At 41.9% G+C, this 18,185-nt stretch overlaps 2 protein-coding genes across 2 annotated transcripts in view; both read right to left on the bottom strand.

Moving 5' to 3' along the window:
• Positions 1–18,185, bottom strand: part of LOC106648469 (serine-rich adhesin for platelets-like) — a 94,663-nt gene that overhangs the window by 74,447 nt on the left and 2,031 nt on the right. The window contains exons 2-8 of the mRNA XM_023460310.1: positions 14,197–14,461; positions 13,830–14,123; positions 11,491–13,761; positions 9,901–10,484; positions 9,013–9,214; positions 7,981–8,134; positions 6,132–6,165 (exon numbers count right to left, since the gene is read on the bottom strand). Coding sequence (XP_023316078.1) covers positions 6,132–6,165; positions 7,981–8,134; positions 9,013–9,214; positions 9,901–10,484; positions 11,491–13,761; positions 13,830–14,123; positions 14,197–14,461 — 3,804 coding nt within the window. The remainder of the gene's footprint in view (positions 1–6,131; positions 6,166–7,980; positions 8,135–9,012; positions 9,215–9,900; positions 10,485–11,490; positions 13,762–13,829; positions 14,124–14,196; positions 14,462–18,185) is intronic.
• Positions 3,121–4,259, bottom strand: LOC111693975 (oocyte zinc finger protein XlCOF26-like). Its single transcript, XM_023460313.1, has one exon. It carries the CDS (start codon positions 4,090–4,092, stop codon positions 3,172–3,174), a length of 921 nt encoding a protein of 306 aa, XP_023316081.1. The 5' UTR covers positions 4,093–4,259; the 3' UTR covers positions 3,121–3,171.

The following is an 18,185-nucleotide window of genomic DNA, read 5'->3' as shown; positions in this document are numbered from 1 at the left end:
AATTGTAAGAAAAAAAAATTGTTTCTCGTGGGACTAGGGATTGTATAGAGCTACGTAGTCACGCGACAATATTGCTTATTGTAAAAAAAACTTCCTATTCAAACGAGCATATTACTGCACTTCCTCGAATTAATTTTATTTCACATTACATGGCGTGAGAAGTTGTTTTTGACCTCTGTTATCCACGCTATACCTGTCATACAACCCCTAAACCTCGGCTTGGTTCACTGAAATCAAAAATGTCAGGCTGTTCTACAAAACGCGCTCGGGCAGTAAAATTCTGAAAGCTCGGAATATTTTATTCATAAATTATGAAAAAAACTCTTGGCTGATCGTCAACCACCACGACAGTGAAAAAAGGTGTAATGATAGTTATGCACGCACGAGACTCAAGTAAGACACAATCATTAGGGCAAAATTTGTATTAAAATTTTAGAAAAACATGTGCAATGACATTGACACTAGTACATTATTACACAGAAAAAATGGGCATGGCATACCCAAGCATATGACTACAATAACATCGAGACATTTGTATGAATAATAAACTATTCTAAATGCTCTTACACATATTAGTGATTATGGTGGCGAAATTGTTTCTTATTTCATACATCCTTTCGCATATTTACATGCAAAAATTTATGAGCGAATCAAATGTGGGGCATCAAATTTCGTTTTTATGCTAAAATTTTATCGTTCATATTGCATATGTAATGTTAAAAAGCTTTGAAAATTTTCCGATAATGAACTTCGTCTTTTGATACCTGATCAAATGCATCTTTTGATCCAATTTCTCCTCGCACTTGTCGCATGCGTAATCTTTCTGCCCTTTGTGTGCCGTCTTTTGGTGCTTAAACAAATCTTTTCTGTATCCAAATTTCTTCTCGCATTACTCTGCGTATCGTTCTAATCTTGGTGAAATCTCATTTGGTGCCTAAACCAATTTACTTTGTATCCAAATTTCTTTTCACACTTGTCACATGTGAAATCTTTAACACCTTCGTGTACTATCCTTTGGTGCTTCAACAAATCTGATTTGTATCCAAATTTCTTCTCGCACTTATCGCATGCATAATCTTTACAACCATCGTGTACTGCCTTTAGATGAGCAAGTAAATTATGTTTATGTCCAAATTTTTTTTCGCAAATATCGCATGGAAAATCTTGGTGACCATCATGAACTGTCTTTTGATGCCTGACTAAATTGGCTTTTTCTCCAAATTTCTGCTCGCACTTATCACATGCAAAGTCTTTGCGACCTTCATGGACTGTTTTTTGATGTTTTCTTAAATTCCTTCGATCTACAAATTTTTTCATGCAATTATCACATTCGTAATCTTTGCGACCTTCATGGACTGTTTTTTGGTGTCTATTGAACTGGCCTTTATCCGCAAATTTTTTTTCGCACTTATCACATGGAAAATCTTTGCGACCTTCATGGATACTCTTTTGGTGTAAGAGCCAAAGCGATTTTCGTCCAAATTTCTTCTGACAATGGTCGCACGCATAATCTTTTCGACCATCGTGAATTATATTTTGATGCCTGATAAGCTCTGTCTTTCTTCCAAATTTTTTCTCGCACCTGTCGCATGCGTAATCTTTGCGTCCCTCATGAACTGTCTTTTGGTGCACCAACAAATGTGATTTTCGTTCAAATTTTCCTTCACACTCGTCACATGCGAAATCTCTGTGATGTTCATGGACTGTCTTTTGATGCTGAAATAAATGGGATTTTTTTCCAAATTCATTTTCGGACTTGTTGCTTAAGTGATCTTTGTTGTACTCGTGGACTGTTTTTATGTGCAAAAGCAAACTCTGTTTATGTACAAACCTCTTTGCGCACCTTTCACATAAGTAATCTTTGAGGACTTCGTGGAATATTTTTTTGTGTTGAAGTAAATTTGATTCGTTTTCAAATTTTCTCTCACATTTGTCGCATGCAATATCTTTGCGGCTTTTGTGTACCGATATTTGGTGTCTACTCCAATGACTTCGAAACTCAAATGTCTTTTCGCACTTGTCACATGCGTAATTTGTCTGATCATTGTGAATTGTGTCTAGGTGTGTTATCAAGCTTGATTCGAATGTAAATGCCTCCTGGCCAATATTACAAACGTGCTGTTTGTCGTCTGAAACAATGTCGTGTTCACTTAAATTATCTTTTGAGCTAATTTCTTCAATTTTTATCTCACCTTTATCCATTTTGGATCCTTAAATGAACGTTAGATCCTTTTATTTAGTGATACAGAAATTGAATGAGTAAAATTTTTCTTATAGTAATACGGGTTATATCGTGGAAAAAGATAACATTAAAACTAGTTTGTTTTTAATATAAACATGACCCGTGTGTCAAGGGAATATATCAAAATCTTTAATGACCATATTGTTTACAATTGAATTACCGATTTTCCTGTTTACACATTGGCGTACAATGATCTTTTGCCTCTTAAAACTAAGTACTTCAAAGTAACTTCCTGTGATATCAAGTCAATAGATCTTTAGAGTACAATAAGAAATGAATGAATGAAATTTTATAAAAACGTCCATATACAGTATTTATATATAATTACAATTGTATAGAAAAAATGAGCAATTTTTATTTTTTCACCGATGACATGCCCGAACATATGTCTTCGAAGCATTTGTATAAATAATAAATTATTCATAAAAAATTGATTATTTTCTGACATGTGATTGAATGCTATCGCGCATAATTGCGATTATAGTGGTCAAATTGTTTTTCATTTAGTACATCAATTGGGGAATCAAATTGCGTTTTTATGCTAAAATTTTATCATTTGTATCGCGTACGCAATTTCAAAAAGCATCGAGAATCACCTGAAAATGATCTTCGTGTAATCTCTTTTGGTGTAGGAGCAAAATCCATTTCTGTCCAAATTTTTTTTCGCACTTATTACATTCAAAATCTTTACGACCCTCGTGTACTGTTTTTTGGTGTCTGATCAAAACTGACTTTTTTCCAAATTTCTTCTCACACTTGTCGCATGCATGATCTCTGCAACCTTCGTGTATAATCCTTTGGTGCTTCAACATATCATATTTAATTCCGAATTTTTTCTTGCACTTGTTGCATTCAAAATCTTTGCGACATTCGTGTACTGTCTTCTGGTGATCGAACAAATGCGATTTTCGTCCATATTTCTTCTCGCACTAGTCGCATTCGTAATCTTTCAGACCTTCGTGGCCTATCCTTTGGTGGTAGAGCAAACTCGGTTTTTGTGTAAATTTCTTCTCACACTTATTGCACGCGTAATCTTTGCAACCTTCGTGGACTGTTTTCTGGTGTCTTGCTAAATTGCTCTGAGTTCCGAATGTCTGATCGCATTTGTTGCATGCGAAATCTTTTCGACCTTCGTGTACCATCTTTTGATGCTTTGACAAATTTGTTTTACTTCCACATTTTCTATCGCACTTGTCGCATGCGAAATCTTTGCGACGTTCGTGTACTGTCTTCTGGTGATCGAACAAATGCGATTTTCGTCCATATTTCTTCTTGCACTTGTCGCATTCGTAATCTTTCAGACCTTCGTGCACTGTCTTTATATGCTGTATCATAGTCCATTTGTGTCCAAATGTCTTCTCACACTTATTGCATGCATAATTTTTGCAACCTTCGTGGACTGTTTTCTGGTGTCTTGATAAATTGCTTTGAAATCCGAATGTCTGATCGCATTTGTTGCATGCGAAATCTTTTCGGCCCTCGTGTACGGCCTTCTGGTGCAAAAGCCAAGACAATTTTTGTCCAAATTTTTTTTCGCATTTGTCACATGCGTAATCTTTGCGACGTTCGTGTACCATCTTTTGGTGCTTTGACAAATTAGTTTTACTTCCACATTTTCTATCGCACTTGTCGCACGCGTAATCTTTGCGACCATCGTGGACTACTTTTTGATGTTCTCTTAAAACGCTTCGATATCCAAATTTCTTCTCGCACTTATCACATTTAAAATCTTTTTGACGTTCATGGACTGTCTTCTGGTGTATAAGCATATTTGATTTTCGTTCAAATTTTCTTTCGCAATTATTGCATGAGAAATATTTACATTGCTTATGGGCTGTCGTCACGTGCATGAGTAAAGGCGATTTTTTTTCAAATTTTTTTTCGGTCTGTAATAAGTGATCTTTGCGATCCTCGTGGAAAGTCTTTACATGTATGAGTAAACTTTGTTTATTTCCAAATCTCTTCCCGCACTTTTCGCATAAGTAATCTTTAAAAACTTCGTGGAATATTTTTTTGTGCTTAAGTAATCTGGATTTATTTTCAAATTTCTTCTCGCACTTGTTGCAAGTGAAATTTTCGTGATTTTTGTGTACCAATTTTTGATGCGTAGATAAACTTGATTTTTTCACAAATTTCTTCTCGCACTGGTCGCATGCAAAATCTTTGCGGTTTTTGTGTTCAGATATTTGGTGTCTACTCAAATGACTTCGAAACTTGAATATCTCTTCACACTTGTCACATTTATAATTTTTCTGATTATTATGAATTGTGTCTCGGTGTGTTATCATGCTTGATTCTAGTGTAAATGCCTCCTGGTAGATATCAGAAACGTATTTTTTGTCGTCTGAAACAATGTCGCGTTCACTCAAATTATTATTCAAGACAACTTCCTCGGGTTTTTCTTCACTTTTATCCATTTTGGTTTTTACAATAAACGATGGTGTTTTTGTGCCACAGAAATTGAATTAGTAAAATGTACTTTTGGTACTATGGCTTGAAAGACGAAATTCAAACTAATTTGTTTTCACTATTAACACGATTAGAGTGTCGAGGGACTATATGTTAAAATCGTTTATGGTATTATTGTTTACAATTAATAAATGTCCGATTTATGTGTTTATACGTTTACCGTACAATATTTGAATCAGTTTTAAAATCCGACTTTGTGTCTTATTTTCGAAAAATTTTGTTTTGCTTTTTTCATTTTAATTTCAATTTCAAAATAACTGATAAAAAATGCTATGGTTGACGTTCTCCATAATCCGCCACCGAAAGCATACACGAACTCTCGTGCATTGTATGCATTCAATTGGATTTCACGCTTTTCGATTTTTTCATATAACTTATGCGGATATAGAATAGGAGGGATAAAGCGTCGGGATGCTTGCAATTGTGAGCCCGAGCGTTGTGATAATTGTTAAGCTACAGAGAGTTCATTTATTTTTCAAATTTATCGGGTCATCGGAATGAGAGACAGTTGAACTTTGGGATAAAACGACGAAAATTCATTTATAAATTAAGTGTATAACTTAGATAATTGGTACCATACGTCGGCTCATATAAAGATCCTACCATACAGTAAACAGCTTAATCTATAAATTTAGTGTGGTTGAACAATTTCGAGTAAAGCGCAGGTATAAATCTCGGGCAGAAAACCTCAGTATTATTTTATGATGTAACATTGTCAAGTTAAAACAAAGGAAAAAAAATTGATCGGCACATGACTCCTTAATTAGGTAGAGAATTTAAATGCTCGATCTTTACTGAAGAATCAAGCCATCTATTAACTCCTGCTCTATTGTCTGCTTGAAATTATAATATACGACAGAATCTCAATCAAATCAAATGGCATAAAAAATTTTCAACTTGTAGGACGAAATGTACCACTCGTTGTGTTGTCGTTTTTGGTACAGTTCGAATTATTCCTCAGCTCACTTTTCGGTAAATTTATAAAAAAGTCACTTTCACACCTCGGAAAAGTTGCCTCACATAGAAGGGAAAACTTTTTGTATGATTCGATTTGCCATAGAGAATCGACCACGTACGTTACGTACCCAGAATGTATGTGGCACACATAGGGGCGCTCGTCGCACAAGGCCCAGGCCCGAGACGATAATATAATAAATCAAGACTAGCGCAGTAACGATTACAAGCTCGTACTTCTTCTTCCACGGGACGAGTAATAAATATATATCTCGCAAGTATAAATTTGCAATCTTAGATTCTGCGGGTGTTTATGCAGAGAGCTCCTCTCGTGGATGCGCAATATCTGCGGCGCGCTTGATATACATCAAGCAGGGTGAGAGGAGAGAAAGAGAGAGCCCCATAGCTTCGCGTGTTGCAAAATTGCGATGGATGGATTTTTTTTTATAGCATTAGCTCTGCTTACCGGAATGTAGCCCTCTGGTTGCGATATGCTGTCCCTGCAAAACAAAAGGAGAATCGTTAGTTTCGCTACGAGGCGCTTTTTCGAGTCAATTATTATACAACTTCTCTGATAGCGATACTCACAAGGAGACCACCCCAGCTCCGGGTCATGGATCTTGCCCAAACTCATAGAGGGTACTTTGGGCACCTAGAAAACATACCCAGTAGGTTTAGTTTGATCTCATAGGCCCCTGGAAGAAGTATAATGCACATGCTACATTTAAATATAATTATATGTAAAAAACCCCTTTCTATCATCACTTAATGTCTTCATGCATATGAAATCAAGTTCAAGCTCCCTCAATATACTTGAACTAACTCTCTTTCATGTCCTGAACACATTGAAAAAGATTCACTAATTCAGCTTTAGTTATTAACTGTCAAAATCTGACAAAAGCGATCAAATTAGAGCCAAAACAGGCGCCAATATGCACTTACGTCTACAATATAATTAAAAATATTTGTAAAATACAAACTCTTGTTGTTGATCCTTCTTCACCATCTCTTGACACTCAATTAGAGTAATTTTATTTAATCTTGAGTGATAGTGTGGCTTCATGATGATACCACACCATATCAACAAGCATTGGCGCCAAGAAATCACTGTAATAAACAACTTCTCTATTCTTGAGCGACAATGCTTGTTGATATGGTGTGGTATCATCATGAAGCCACACTATCACTCAAGATTAAATAAAATTACTCTAATTGAGTGTCAAGAGATGGTGAAGAAGGATCAACAACAAGAGTTTGTATTTTACAAATATTTTTAATTATATTGTAGACGTAAGTGCATATTGGCGCCTGTTTTGGCTCTAATTTGATCGCTTTTGTCAGATTTTGACAGTTAATAACTAAAGCTGGATTAGTGAATCTTTTTCAATGTGTTCAGGACATGAAAGAGAGTTAGTTCAAGTATATTGAGGGAGCTTGAACTTGATTTCATATGCATGAAGACATTAAGTGATGATAGAAAGGGGTTTTTTACATATAATTAATATTTAAATGTAGCATGTGCATTATACTTCTTCCAGGGGCCTATGAGATCAAACTAAACCTACTGGGCATGTTTTCTAGGTGCCCAAAGTACCCTCTATGAGTTTGGGCCAGATTCATGACCCGGAGTTGGGGTGGTCTCCTTGTCAATATCAATAATGATTCAAAGATAAAAAAACCATTTGAAATGTTTTCAAAAACAATACTATTAGTTGACTTGTTTTTGGCTAATTTTCTATTAACATTTATTTACAATCTTTAAATTTAATTACGAAATATCACTTTATGCATTTACCACTAGATGGCGACTAGCTTTATCGGTAAATCTGCAAGTGGTAAAGTAGAAATAATTGTATAAATCGAAATAATTCAGTGTAAGTCAAGTATAACTATAGAGTTAAGCAAAATTACAGACTGTAATACTTGACTATTACGTGTAAGGGCTTCATTAAAAACAAACTAAAAAATTATGTTCGATTTACAAGTCTTACATTTTAAGCGTAGAAAAATACGTTTTAAAGTGTGTTTGTGGGCTAGTTTGCGCAAAATTCGTAGTCGAAAACCGACATATAAAACATTATGTACGACCATATGATTTTGAGAAAAAACGTTACGCTATCGGCTGATAAATGTCCATTTCGAGTGGTTTTTTTTACGTCTAAGAAACTTTTCCGTAGACCGAAAATCAGCCATAAAATTTTGAGCATTTCTACCAGGACCATAAAAGACTCGTCGCTCATCGTTCGCCCGTAAGACAATGCCCCATACGAATATACAACGTGTGCCTCGTATAAATACGTATTAAAGTCGCTCACCTGTTTCTCCGCTGGATGAACGGCGTTTGTGGTGTGCTGTCGTGAATGATTACCTCGGCCGCGTCGATCTCTCGGCACTCTTCTTCCTCTTCCTCCTCCTGCTCCTGCTGCTCCTCGTCTTTCTCGTCGTCGTTCTTCTCGTCACCGCTACTGCCTGCATGTAGAGAATACACATATGAAAATAATGCATTGCTTATCGTGTGTATGTGTACTTAATATTACACCCGTACACACAGCTGTAGTGTCAGATCTCTGTGTTTGTATATGTGTATCTCGCGTGGAGGACATTGACGAACGCCGAGCTCGCGTCCAGTTATATATATCGTATATGTAGGTAATTGGAAGACGATGACGCCGCGAGGGCTCCGCATGACGTTCTTGTTATATATATTTATCGCGATTTTGCCTTAATGCCTTTCGTTACGTGTACCACATATATACATACATAATATAAGATTCGAGAGAGGAAATTTCAACGTTGAAAATATGTGCCGCAGCAGCGGGCCCTGTATATATATAATGACGTCAGCCTTGCCGTTGCTCCTCGCGCTCATACATATATAATACGAGGAGGTATTAATTCTATGCGAGTGACTTTCTCACTCTCAGCTCGAACGAGGAGAAAAGCCGAGAGGGATAAAGAAGAAAGAGAGGAAGAAAAGTTCAAGCAACGGTCTATTGTCAGCCGCTTGGCCATAGTCCGGGCTAGCTGGATGCGGCGATATATATATACACGTGTGTGCACGTGTTCGCAGTGATAAAGACGATAAATAAGATGATTTTTTTTCACATCGAGTAAATTGAGTGTAGAGCTTTTTTTCGGACTTTTTCTCTCTGCTGCGAGCACAGAGCACCGGGACACGTCCGTTCGTAAACTCATGCACGCTCGTAAATAAGTCCAGCTTGAAATCTAGCTCCTTCGTACCCGAAAAGAAACGAGATTACTTTTGCGTTTGCTATACGTGAAGCGTTGGTCAAGTGTGTGTGTGTGTGTGTGTGTATGTGAGGCACGTGACGGTGTACAAAATTTACCTGGCTCATCCACGTCGCCCAATAAATCGTCGATATTCTTCGAGTCGCCGATAAACAGAGGCAGATTCGCCGGTCTCTTTCTCGGAGGACTTCTCTTGGGCGATTCGCGACGAAAGACGTTGTGATCCTCGATGACGTTGTCGTAGGGCGACGAGGCTCTGACCCCGGAATAATCTTCCAGTGGATTGGACGGAGTCTCGATCTGCAAACGAGATTGAAGGCGACTTTAGCGAAAATTCTTATACATGCATATTTTTTATGTTAAATGTGAGGAAAAAATTAAAGTAATCAATATCGAGTTTTATTTAACGTAGTTTTGCATGAATTTTTTTCTAAATTAAGTTCTCAGTACTGATATGATGAAATAGAGTCCCCTAGTGAGCTATTGAAAGCATGTAAAAGCATACCAGTAAATAAAAGTTCATGTTTAACAATATTCGCGACGTTACTGCAATTTTATGAATCCACAAGTTCTCAACACTCAAAGTCTTGAAGAAAACTCAATGAGACAACCATAAATGTGGTCTTCGTGATTTAATAGACTTTGAAACTACAATTGATCTGGTCGTCGAATCTAATAATATAATATGGAGACTTTCGACGATCTGTACACTGATAGAAATTTACGAACTCCGTCATGAAATCCACTGTGGTTGGCTCAAGAATTATAGGATTTCATGAACCCAGACGACATTTTACCTGAGGCAAGTAATTTTTTGTCATGCGGCAAGAAAACCAAGAATTCTTTTTCTTTTTGCAAGTGGCAAAGTGAACAAATTGTATAAGTAAGATTTGTTTACTTTTGTCGAACAAGCTTTACAAGTACATTTTTAATATATCAATTTCAATGAAAATATTATCAACCGCGAACTTGGCTATCACACTCACCCCTTCCGGACTGGATCTATCACCTAACGATTCGCCGTTGAGCGGGAACCGAGCCAATCCGGCGATGCCTCGATACGTCTCGCTCTCCAATCCAATGTCCACCCTGACGAACTCCTCATCCTCGTCGTCGTCGTCGTCATCATCGTCCTCATCTTGCGGCTGCTTGGGCTGCCTCTCGATGCCATCGGGGGGACTGGCGGTGTCGCTGACCCACCAGGGATTCTCGCCGCTCTCGACGCGCTTGATGCGTTGGCCCAGCGGCGGGGTAAGCACCCTTACGCCCTCGGGCACCTGGGCCGGGTCGTCGCTCTCCCACCAGGGCAGCTCGCCCGACTGCTGCCGCTTGATTCGCGCCAGTCGCTGCTGCTTGTTGCTGCCGGCCGCCGATCTGCTCTGCTGAGAGCTCGAGCCGCGTCGGCTCTGACTGGGCGTCGAGGCGGGCGTCGATCGGGCAGTCGGCGGTGGCGAGGCCGCTGGAATGTTTGTGGTCGTTGCTGCTGCTGCTGGTGCTGCTTCGTCGTCCTCCTGGTTCCAGAAGGCTCGCTCCTCCGAGTCCTGGCGCCAGACTCGAATTTTGAATTTACCTACGAAAAATTTAAGATATAGATCGAGAGAAACGTAATACAGCGCGAGGCAGATCGAATTGCGCCGAACGCCTATTCAATCATCGTTAATTAAGCTTAAACGATAGACGCGTAGCCTTGAAAAAAATAAACGTGGTTACTCGTACGAACGCTCATTCGGGCCAAGAGACGTAGTAGCAATAGTAGATACGGCTCGACCAGAGCTGTTTACTCGCATTTCGAAAATTGCTTACAGTATCGTTTTTGTGTTCGAGACACTTTTCTATTCACCGTATTTTCTCTATATTTCGGTCAGAACGCATATACCGGGGGGCCGGGCCATGTATAAACAAAGTCTTAATGGAGCGGTGCATCGTATACGAGAGTCGTAATCTGCTCATTCGGAGAGAGAGAGAGAAACTGCAAAATGTGTGTCGCGTGCCTCGCGCGTAGCGTTAGCCACTACAGTATCGGAATTGTCACGCAGCAACAGCATAACACACATACGCGCACACACAACTTGATCTCTTCTCTGTCAACGAACCATCTCTACACCCCGCGTTGCGTAATTTTTCTCGCGTCTTTTTTGTTTTTACGTATACTCTGGAACAGCGATACCCCGAAAAACACACGCGAATGTTTTTGGAGTAAAAAGAAAAAGCTGTTGTGCAAGTTTAGCGTCGGACGTGTGCGCGGCTTATTTCCTCCGCACGGCGGCGGCGCGAACGAAAGCTTTATGAAAATTGGCTGTATCAATTACTTGCTGCACGTTTCGGGGGATTTTCATAAACTTTCGTGCCAAACATGTGCAACGCGACTCGGGCGCGTTGGCATCATCGTGGCTTTTTTCCAATTTTCGCATGCGCGCACACCACCGCCACTACCACTACGACAATCAACAATGCCCCGCGCGGCGCGCACTAAAATAACGTCGCGCGAACGAATAATATAATGGCAAGGTGAAAGAAAGAAAAAAAACTATTAGTCACATGTTCTAGAATATCTAATCGTATATGATAAAGCTCACCGTCGTCCGGCAGTACAGTGCTGATAGTCGTGTCTTGGCTGAGATCGTCGCGGCTGCTGCTCACGCTGGAGAAACGCGTCTCGACTCCCGTCGATTCGCACGCTACGCTGTCCGATGCGAAAGTGTCCAAGCCCCAGGGTAACTGTTGATGTTGCTGTTCACCTCTTGTCGGCCTCTTCTGCTGTTCGTCGGTACTCGATCTTCTGGACACGGACGCGGAACTGCTGCTGCTGCTGCTGTCGTCCGAGATGGAGGCGTCGACCCAGCCGCCGTTTCTAATTTCACCTCCACCGCTGTTGGGCTTTTGCTGCTCTTTTCCGCCCGCGAATAAGTTCGCTACGGGTGACAGTGCCTTCATCAAGAAATTTTTCGCCTCGTCGATCTTGTTATCGCCCTTTGACGACGACGACGGTGGCAGCGGTGGTTTGTCATTGTTGTAAGCATTACTGTTTTGTTGTTCGACGTCGCTCGATTTGCTCGATCTCCTCGACGCAGAAGACTTCCTCCGTCTGCGATTGTTTTCGAGGTCGTCGCTGTTGGAATATTCCGAGGCGCTGTTTTCGCTGTCGCACTCCTCCGATACGGAGGTGGCACGCGACACGGCGGCAGACTTGCAAGGACTCTCCGAGCTTCTACTGCTGCTGGTGCTGCTCCTCCTCCGAGCCGCTATATCTTTCGTCGTAGTCGATTTCGTCGATCTAGGCGAACCGATCCTACTTCCAGGTGCCTTTGGACTGGCCGAGGACGATTTCGACTTGGACGAGTCCGAATCCTGCGAACTGTTGGACACGCTCCTCTGGGTCCTCTTGGGTATCTTGCGATCCATGATCTGCGATCTGGACGGGTCGCCGTTCTCCATGTTGAGCGCGGACTTCCTGAAGTCCTTGTTGACGTATTTGGCACCCATGTTGTTATTGTTGCTGCTACTACTGCTGCTCTTGCCGATCATCTCCGTCGACGTCGCCTTCGGAACCGGTGGTTTCCGGTCGCGCGCGTAGGCCGGGGAAGCCTGACGCGTACTGACAGTCGCGGCTGCAGCAACACACTTGCTCGGCGGCGTTGCTGATGCTGCTGCTGGTGGCGACGACGACGTCGTGGCGTTAGCCGCTAGCTTTATTTTCGTCATCGATGCATTACTACTGCTGCTGCTGCTGCTGCTCTTACCACCTGACCTGCCGCTTGGCAAACTGACAGACTCGACGCTGCTTTGACGCGATTTCGTAGCGGCGGCGGCAGTACTGCTGCGACTGTGAGACGTCGAGGACGCGTTGCTGCTCGTTGAGTCTCTCCTGTTATTGTTATTGTTATTTTGTGCTTGGTGGTGATTGTTATCCTGACCCTCGACGATTCGCGGCGAGCTGTCGCGACTTCGCGATTCGGATTTTCGTTGCTGTTTCTCCTCACCTGTCGTCGTTCTCCTGCGTCTTATCGGACTGGGTGACGATCGGGCGCTCGTGTCCCTCGAAATCGACGACGTCTCCGAGTAGGTGTTGTGACTTCTTAGACTCTCGGCGTCGTTCAGCGTCGACAGATCCTTGACGGACGACGAAGTGTCCTTTACCGACGAGTAACCCGAGTCTCGAGACCTCGAGACGCCGAAGCTGCTGTTACCGCTGTTTCCTCTACTACTGCTCGTCGTCGTCGTCGACGCGCTGTAACCCGTGCGCGGCGTGTACGAAGCCGTACTGCTGAACTTGTCGATGTACGACGAGACCCAGGGCACACCGGACACTCGACCAGTGGACGTGTACCTCGAGACGTGCTGCTTCTCGCGAAACGACTCGTCGATCTGCTGCTCCTGGTCGCGTCTCTGAGTCGCCGCGAGCTGCGACCTTTTGAGCCGCCTCTCGACGACCTTGGGAATGGGCTCGAGCCGCCTCGTCCTGGTGAAGGCCGTGAGCGCGGGGGGAGGTGTCGGTGAGGTGCCTCGGGTCGATACCTTTATAACGATTTCTTCTTCCTCTTCCTCGGATTCTCCCGATTCCTCCTCTTCCTCCTCATCCTCGTCGTCCTCTTCGGATGCGTTTTCGTTTTCTTCTTCGTCGTCTTCCGCCGTTATTGGCTTTTCTTCCGCCCTCGTTTCCTCTTTTTTCTGCGTTTGAACTTCTGGCTTGTTACCTTTAGGTGCGATCACGCTGCTGGGTTTGATAACTTGAAACTTTTTCGTGTTCGTGTGGCTGATGGTGGCTATCACGCGCTCGGGATTGTTTCGAATCGGAGCGGAATAACGACCGTTGGGCGTCGCGCCGTTGGACTTGGATTCGTTGTTATCTGCAATAAAAATCATCACGTCGATCGAATGAATAATCCTCGTTGAAAAAAAAATATTGTCAACTTACGCGTCGAATTTTCCGTTTTACCACTGTACGAAGGAACTCTCGAGTACATAGATCGGTACGTCGAGCCGACGCCGGTGTCCTTCCTGCCGATCCCGTAACTCGAGGACGACTTGGACAGGCCGTTGTCGGACTCTCGGGCGCTGTGAACCGACGAGGAACTCCCGTAGCGGTCCAGGTAGGGGCTGCTCGTGCCGCTGCTCGATGCCCGACTGCTCGGGCGCAGCTGCTCGGACCTCGTCGTCGACATCGTCGTTTTTCTGACGCTCGGCTTCTCTTTGTCCGCATTTTTGTTATCTGCGAGAAGTTGCGATCGTTACGAATTGGAGAACAATCGAGTAAATGAAAAATCGGCATCGTATATACTCACACAAGTATCCGTACGTCGGCTTGTCCTTATCCGCGTCTTTCTTCGCGGCGGCGTAATTCGAGCTTGCGTAGGCACTACCGAACTTTTCTTTGGCCGCCGCTGCGGCTCTCAGGGCCGACGAGCCACTGGTCGGTGCGTAATTGCTTCTGTAACCGCTGCTTCCGTAAGTATTTCCGGTAGTGGAGGTGCTGCTGTTGGTACTTTTGCCGTATGTAGAGCCGCCGCTGCCAGCACCGAGCCTCGAGCCGTATACCCCGGAGCCACCCTGAAACGAAAAATCATTACGTGAGATGTGTTATATAGGATAACGAATTCAAGCCGCGAGAGATACAACACTCGGATTGTGTATGTTTGTGCAGTGTGACATCGCGGGGTGGCTGCGATAACATCTCTCGGCTCGTCGGGTAACGCAATCTCTTTTTGGCTTCTCGCGAGCATGAGAGCGAGAAAATCTATCTATCGCAGCGCACTGCGTCGTACATCAGCGAGCAAATTGTTTCTCTGACAGCTCGAGCCAGTGCCGCGCGACGAGCCATTCCTCCTCACCTGAGTGTGTGTCTATGCGTATACGCGCGCACCTGAGAGAAGAGCTTATTCGACCCGCGCGGCAGAGTGGAAATAACAATTTTTTTTATCTTTTTGTCAGCTGAGGTTGAAGAGAGACGCGGAAGAGAAATCATTGTTGTCGATTCTCGGCTCTGCGGTCGCCGCCTCGCGATAAATTTTACGAGTTTAATTTCTTTTCCATACGTTGGGTAGCGCGAATCAAACTTTCTTTGTCGAGAGGCTTTTACGCGTGTACCACGCGAACCTAACACGAACGTGAACGAGTTTATTTTTCGTTGGATCAAAAATAAGTAAACACGGAAATTCGAGTCACAGAAGTCGCCGGTAGAGAGAGGACCAAAAATCAAGCGACGCAAGCCGGGTTGACTCTACCACAGGCGCCAGCTAGCACGCCTAGCGATACAGTAAAAGTGGATCGAGAGCTCGAATATACGCCTGGAATCGCCGAGAGTAATTCAAGTTCAACCGTAGTCGAAAATAGACGTAGCGTGTGTAAGTGAATTTTGGGTCAGCAAAACAAGATAATTTCTCGATGAAAATCTACGAAATGTACCGACCGCCACACACACACACATTCGTATGCCGCGATGATTGTTTTCACCGTTGCCGAGAGAATATCTAGTATAAATAATCTAATGTCTGAATTTGCCAGCTTATTATTGGTTGTACATATTTTTTTTTAGATGTATTGAGTGTAAGAATAACTCGTTCATTTTTTACTTTGCATTGACCGGAACATCAAGAATAATTGAGAAACAATTGTAATACAATACAGAATTAACGTGTTGTTGCAATCGAATGAATGATTGAATCGAAACCAGACGACAATTATCGAAATATTATTAAAACGCCAATCGACGATCGAAATCATTGCCAACTATAAATAACCCTTGAATGGAGTGAACTTGAGATCTGGACGTTCTCGCGTCGATCATTTCAATAACTGCGCCGTAGCGAGTGTCAATTTTTGATCGAATAACGATTCAACGGGAGACGCGTCGCTTTGAATTTAACTGTACGGTTAAATCGAATTGCATTACAGAGAACCGATTGATCGGGAGCGGGAAAAATGCAGTTGCGCCGCGTGCGTGGAGGCAAAAATGTCGGGCATGAGAATTAGTTTATTTATTTTTTCTTTTCGCGCGCATCCCGCCTGGAGCCATGCCAAGTCGTGTGCATGTTTCGCACTTGCGAGTGCCGTATTATTATGGAATATTTTTGCGAGCATTAAGAAAGTTTTCCGAGCGATGCACGAAAATCTGTATGTAGTCTATATAATGCACAACCGATGACGATGGCTCATCATCATCGCACACAAAAACCCAACTGTGGCAAATGACGATGCGCTCGATGCTCGGGATGAAAAATTGCAAGCTTCACTTCGGGAGAGAGCATCGGCATTGTAAATTACAATTATGAAGATTCGCGCGCGCGCACAAGCGCGAGTCTTCAATTATTCTCGAGTCATACTGCGTCCATTAGTCTTTTTTAAGTTTTATAATCACGAGGCGCCAATGAAATCGGCGGCGTCTGACATTTTTTATGGCGCGCGGACGAGCGTATTGGAAAAAAAATAACAAAAATAATATCTGGAGTGGGGGGGTTTATTGATGCAGCATATAATATACGTTGAAAACTAGTTGTATATTTTTCGATAAGATCGATCGACTTTTATAGTTGATGCGATACATCAAATAAATTAGTTTGAACTCCGTTGAAAAAATTTCAATTTCATGCAAAATCAGGAATTACAATGAAAGTAACCGGTACAGCATTGTATTTAAGATACTTTTCGTGATATATTCGTTGAAGATTAATATTTAGGTACTGATTTATATTTTTACATAAACTGACGGAAAATTCTTGGAAATGCAATTTAAAATGCCATTATGAAGTAAAACGATTCAATTCTACGTTCAAATTCAAATATTTGTTTGAACATTTACGTTTTAGTGCAGATGTTTTGATTTACTAGAACCAGATTTTGAAGATTTTATCAAAATTAAAGCCAGCCTCCACCGTTAGATGGCGAGTACCTTTATTTGTAAATCTGCAAGCTGCAAAGTCAAAATAATTGTATAAAAGATGTCAAGATGTTTTATATTTTGATAAAAAAATAATTCCAATTTAGAGTATTGACTACGGGGTTTCTTAATTCAATTTCACTCCTTGTCTATTCGGTAACTCATCTTGGTCTACCAAGTCGTACACTGTCTGTACACAAACGTGCTACAATCAATCTCGACACAATTGTAAGTTTCACTCGTTGTGCAAATTGCATTTCTATTTTAATCCGACTATTTTTAATCAGAAAAAGAACCAACGAGTCGAATAATTATAGAATCGAGTTCAATTGTTATAAAACAGCGTTTTTTTGGCTAATAATATCGATTCAACTTTGTATAAGCTCCAGTTAACTTGTCGCATCGTTTAACTTATATACCGACTCGAGTCGGAGGAATAATTTATCGAACATTCAGAGAAGAGGTCGACGTCTTTTCGGAATTGCACGCGCAACGTTTTACAAGCCGCGGCCCCGCCAACTGCGTGCGTGTATTTTCCTCGTGATTCCAAATAGCCGCCAATTAATGTGAAACACGAGTATAATGTCTGCGGACCCGTGAATGAAGTATACGTATAAACGGCTTCCACGCGCTCTTTTTGATTGAAATTTAACGCGAAATATTCAATTTTCCGAGTGCTGCACTTTGAGTTATAATTCGGACTTTTATCGGTCAATCAATATTTTTTTTTATTTTTTTTTAAATTATTTTCACAAAGCTCAAAAAAGTTTCGATCGATCTTGCAATCAGAGCCGCCCCCGATACGGGGCGAAAGTCTCGCTCTCTGTATATGGAACGCATGTTTCGCGCTCGCTCGCGGGAATCCGATATTCGATACATACATAACATTATTGTGTATATTGTTTTTAATCGAGAATCGAGCTTTTTTTTCAGGTGAAAATGAGAAACGATCGTGTGCGCGATACATAATACGAGAAAGTCAATCTCGTTACCACATTTATATAAAATAAATTCACAATTTTCAGTTTAAGTACACGCGCATTTATCGATTCGAAGAACAAACGCGTATAGAACGAACAAAACAAAGGAGAACACAGGGCCAGAGATCAGAGAGCCTCATACCTCGAGAGCATTACATACACGAGTAAGCAACGCGCAAACATCGTCGGCTAATTTTGCCTTTGCAACTTCTCTCTTTCTTCTGCTTACACACACACACATACTGCAAATAAATAGCTTTCTCGGCTTTTCCTCGGCTGTTGCTCCGCTATGTGTGTCGAGCAGAACACTGGCAGTGATTAGATTTACGTGTGCGCGCGTGTGCTTTTGCGTCGCGTAGCTCGTCGTTTTGCTTCTTTTTGCGCGAAAAGTACGAAAGTCAAGGTTGTCGTCTTGTGG

Source organism: Trichogramma pretiosum, unplaced genomic scaffold, assembly GCF_000599845.2.
Source record: "Trichogramma pretiosum strain Unisexual culture from Peru unplaced genomic scaffold, Tpre_2.0 scaffold77, whole genome shotgun sequence".
Lineage (NCBI taxonomy): Eukaryota > Metazoa > Arthropoda > Insecta > Hymenoptera > Trichogrammatidae > Trichogramma > Trichogramma pretiosum.
The sequence above is the reverse complement of the archived record's forward strand: the minus strand, read 5'-3'. Positions and strand labels throughout refer to the sequence as shown.

Excerpts from the sequence above, each read along its gene's own strand:
- LOC111693975 (XM_023460313.1), bottom strand. The coding sequence starts at position 4,092 with ATGCACGTGACGACAGCCCATAAGCAATGTAAATATTTCTCATGCAAT.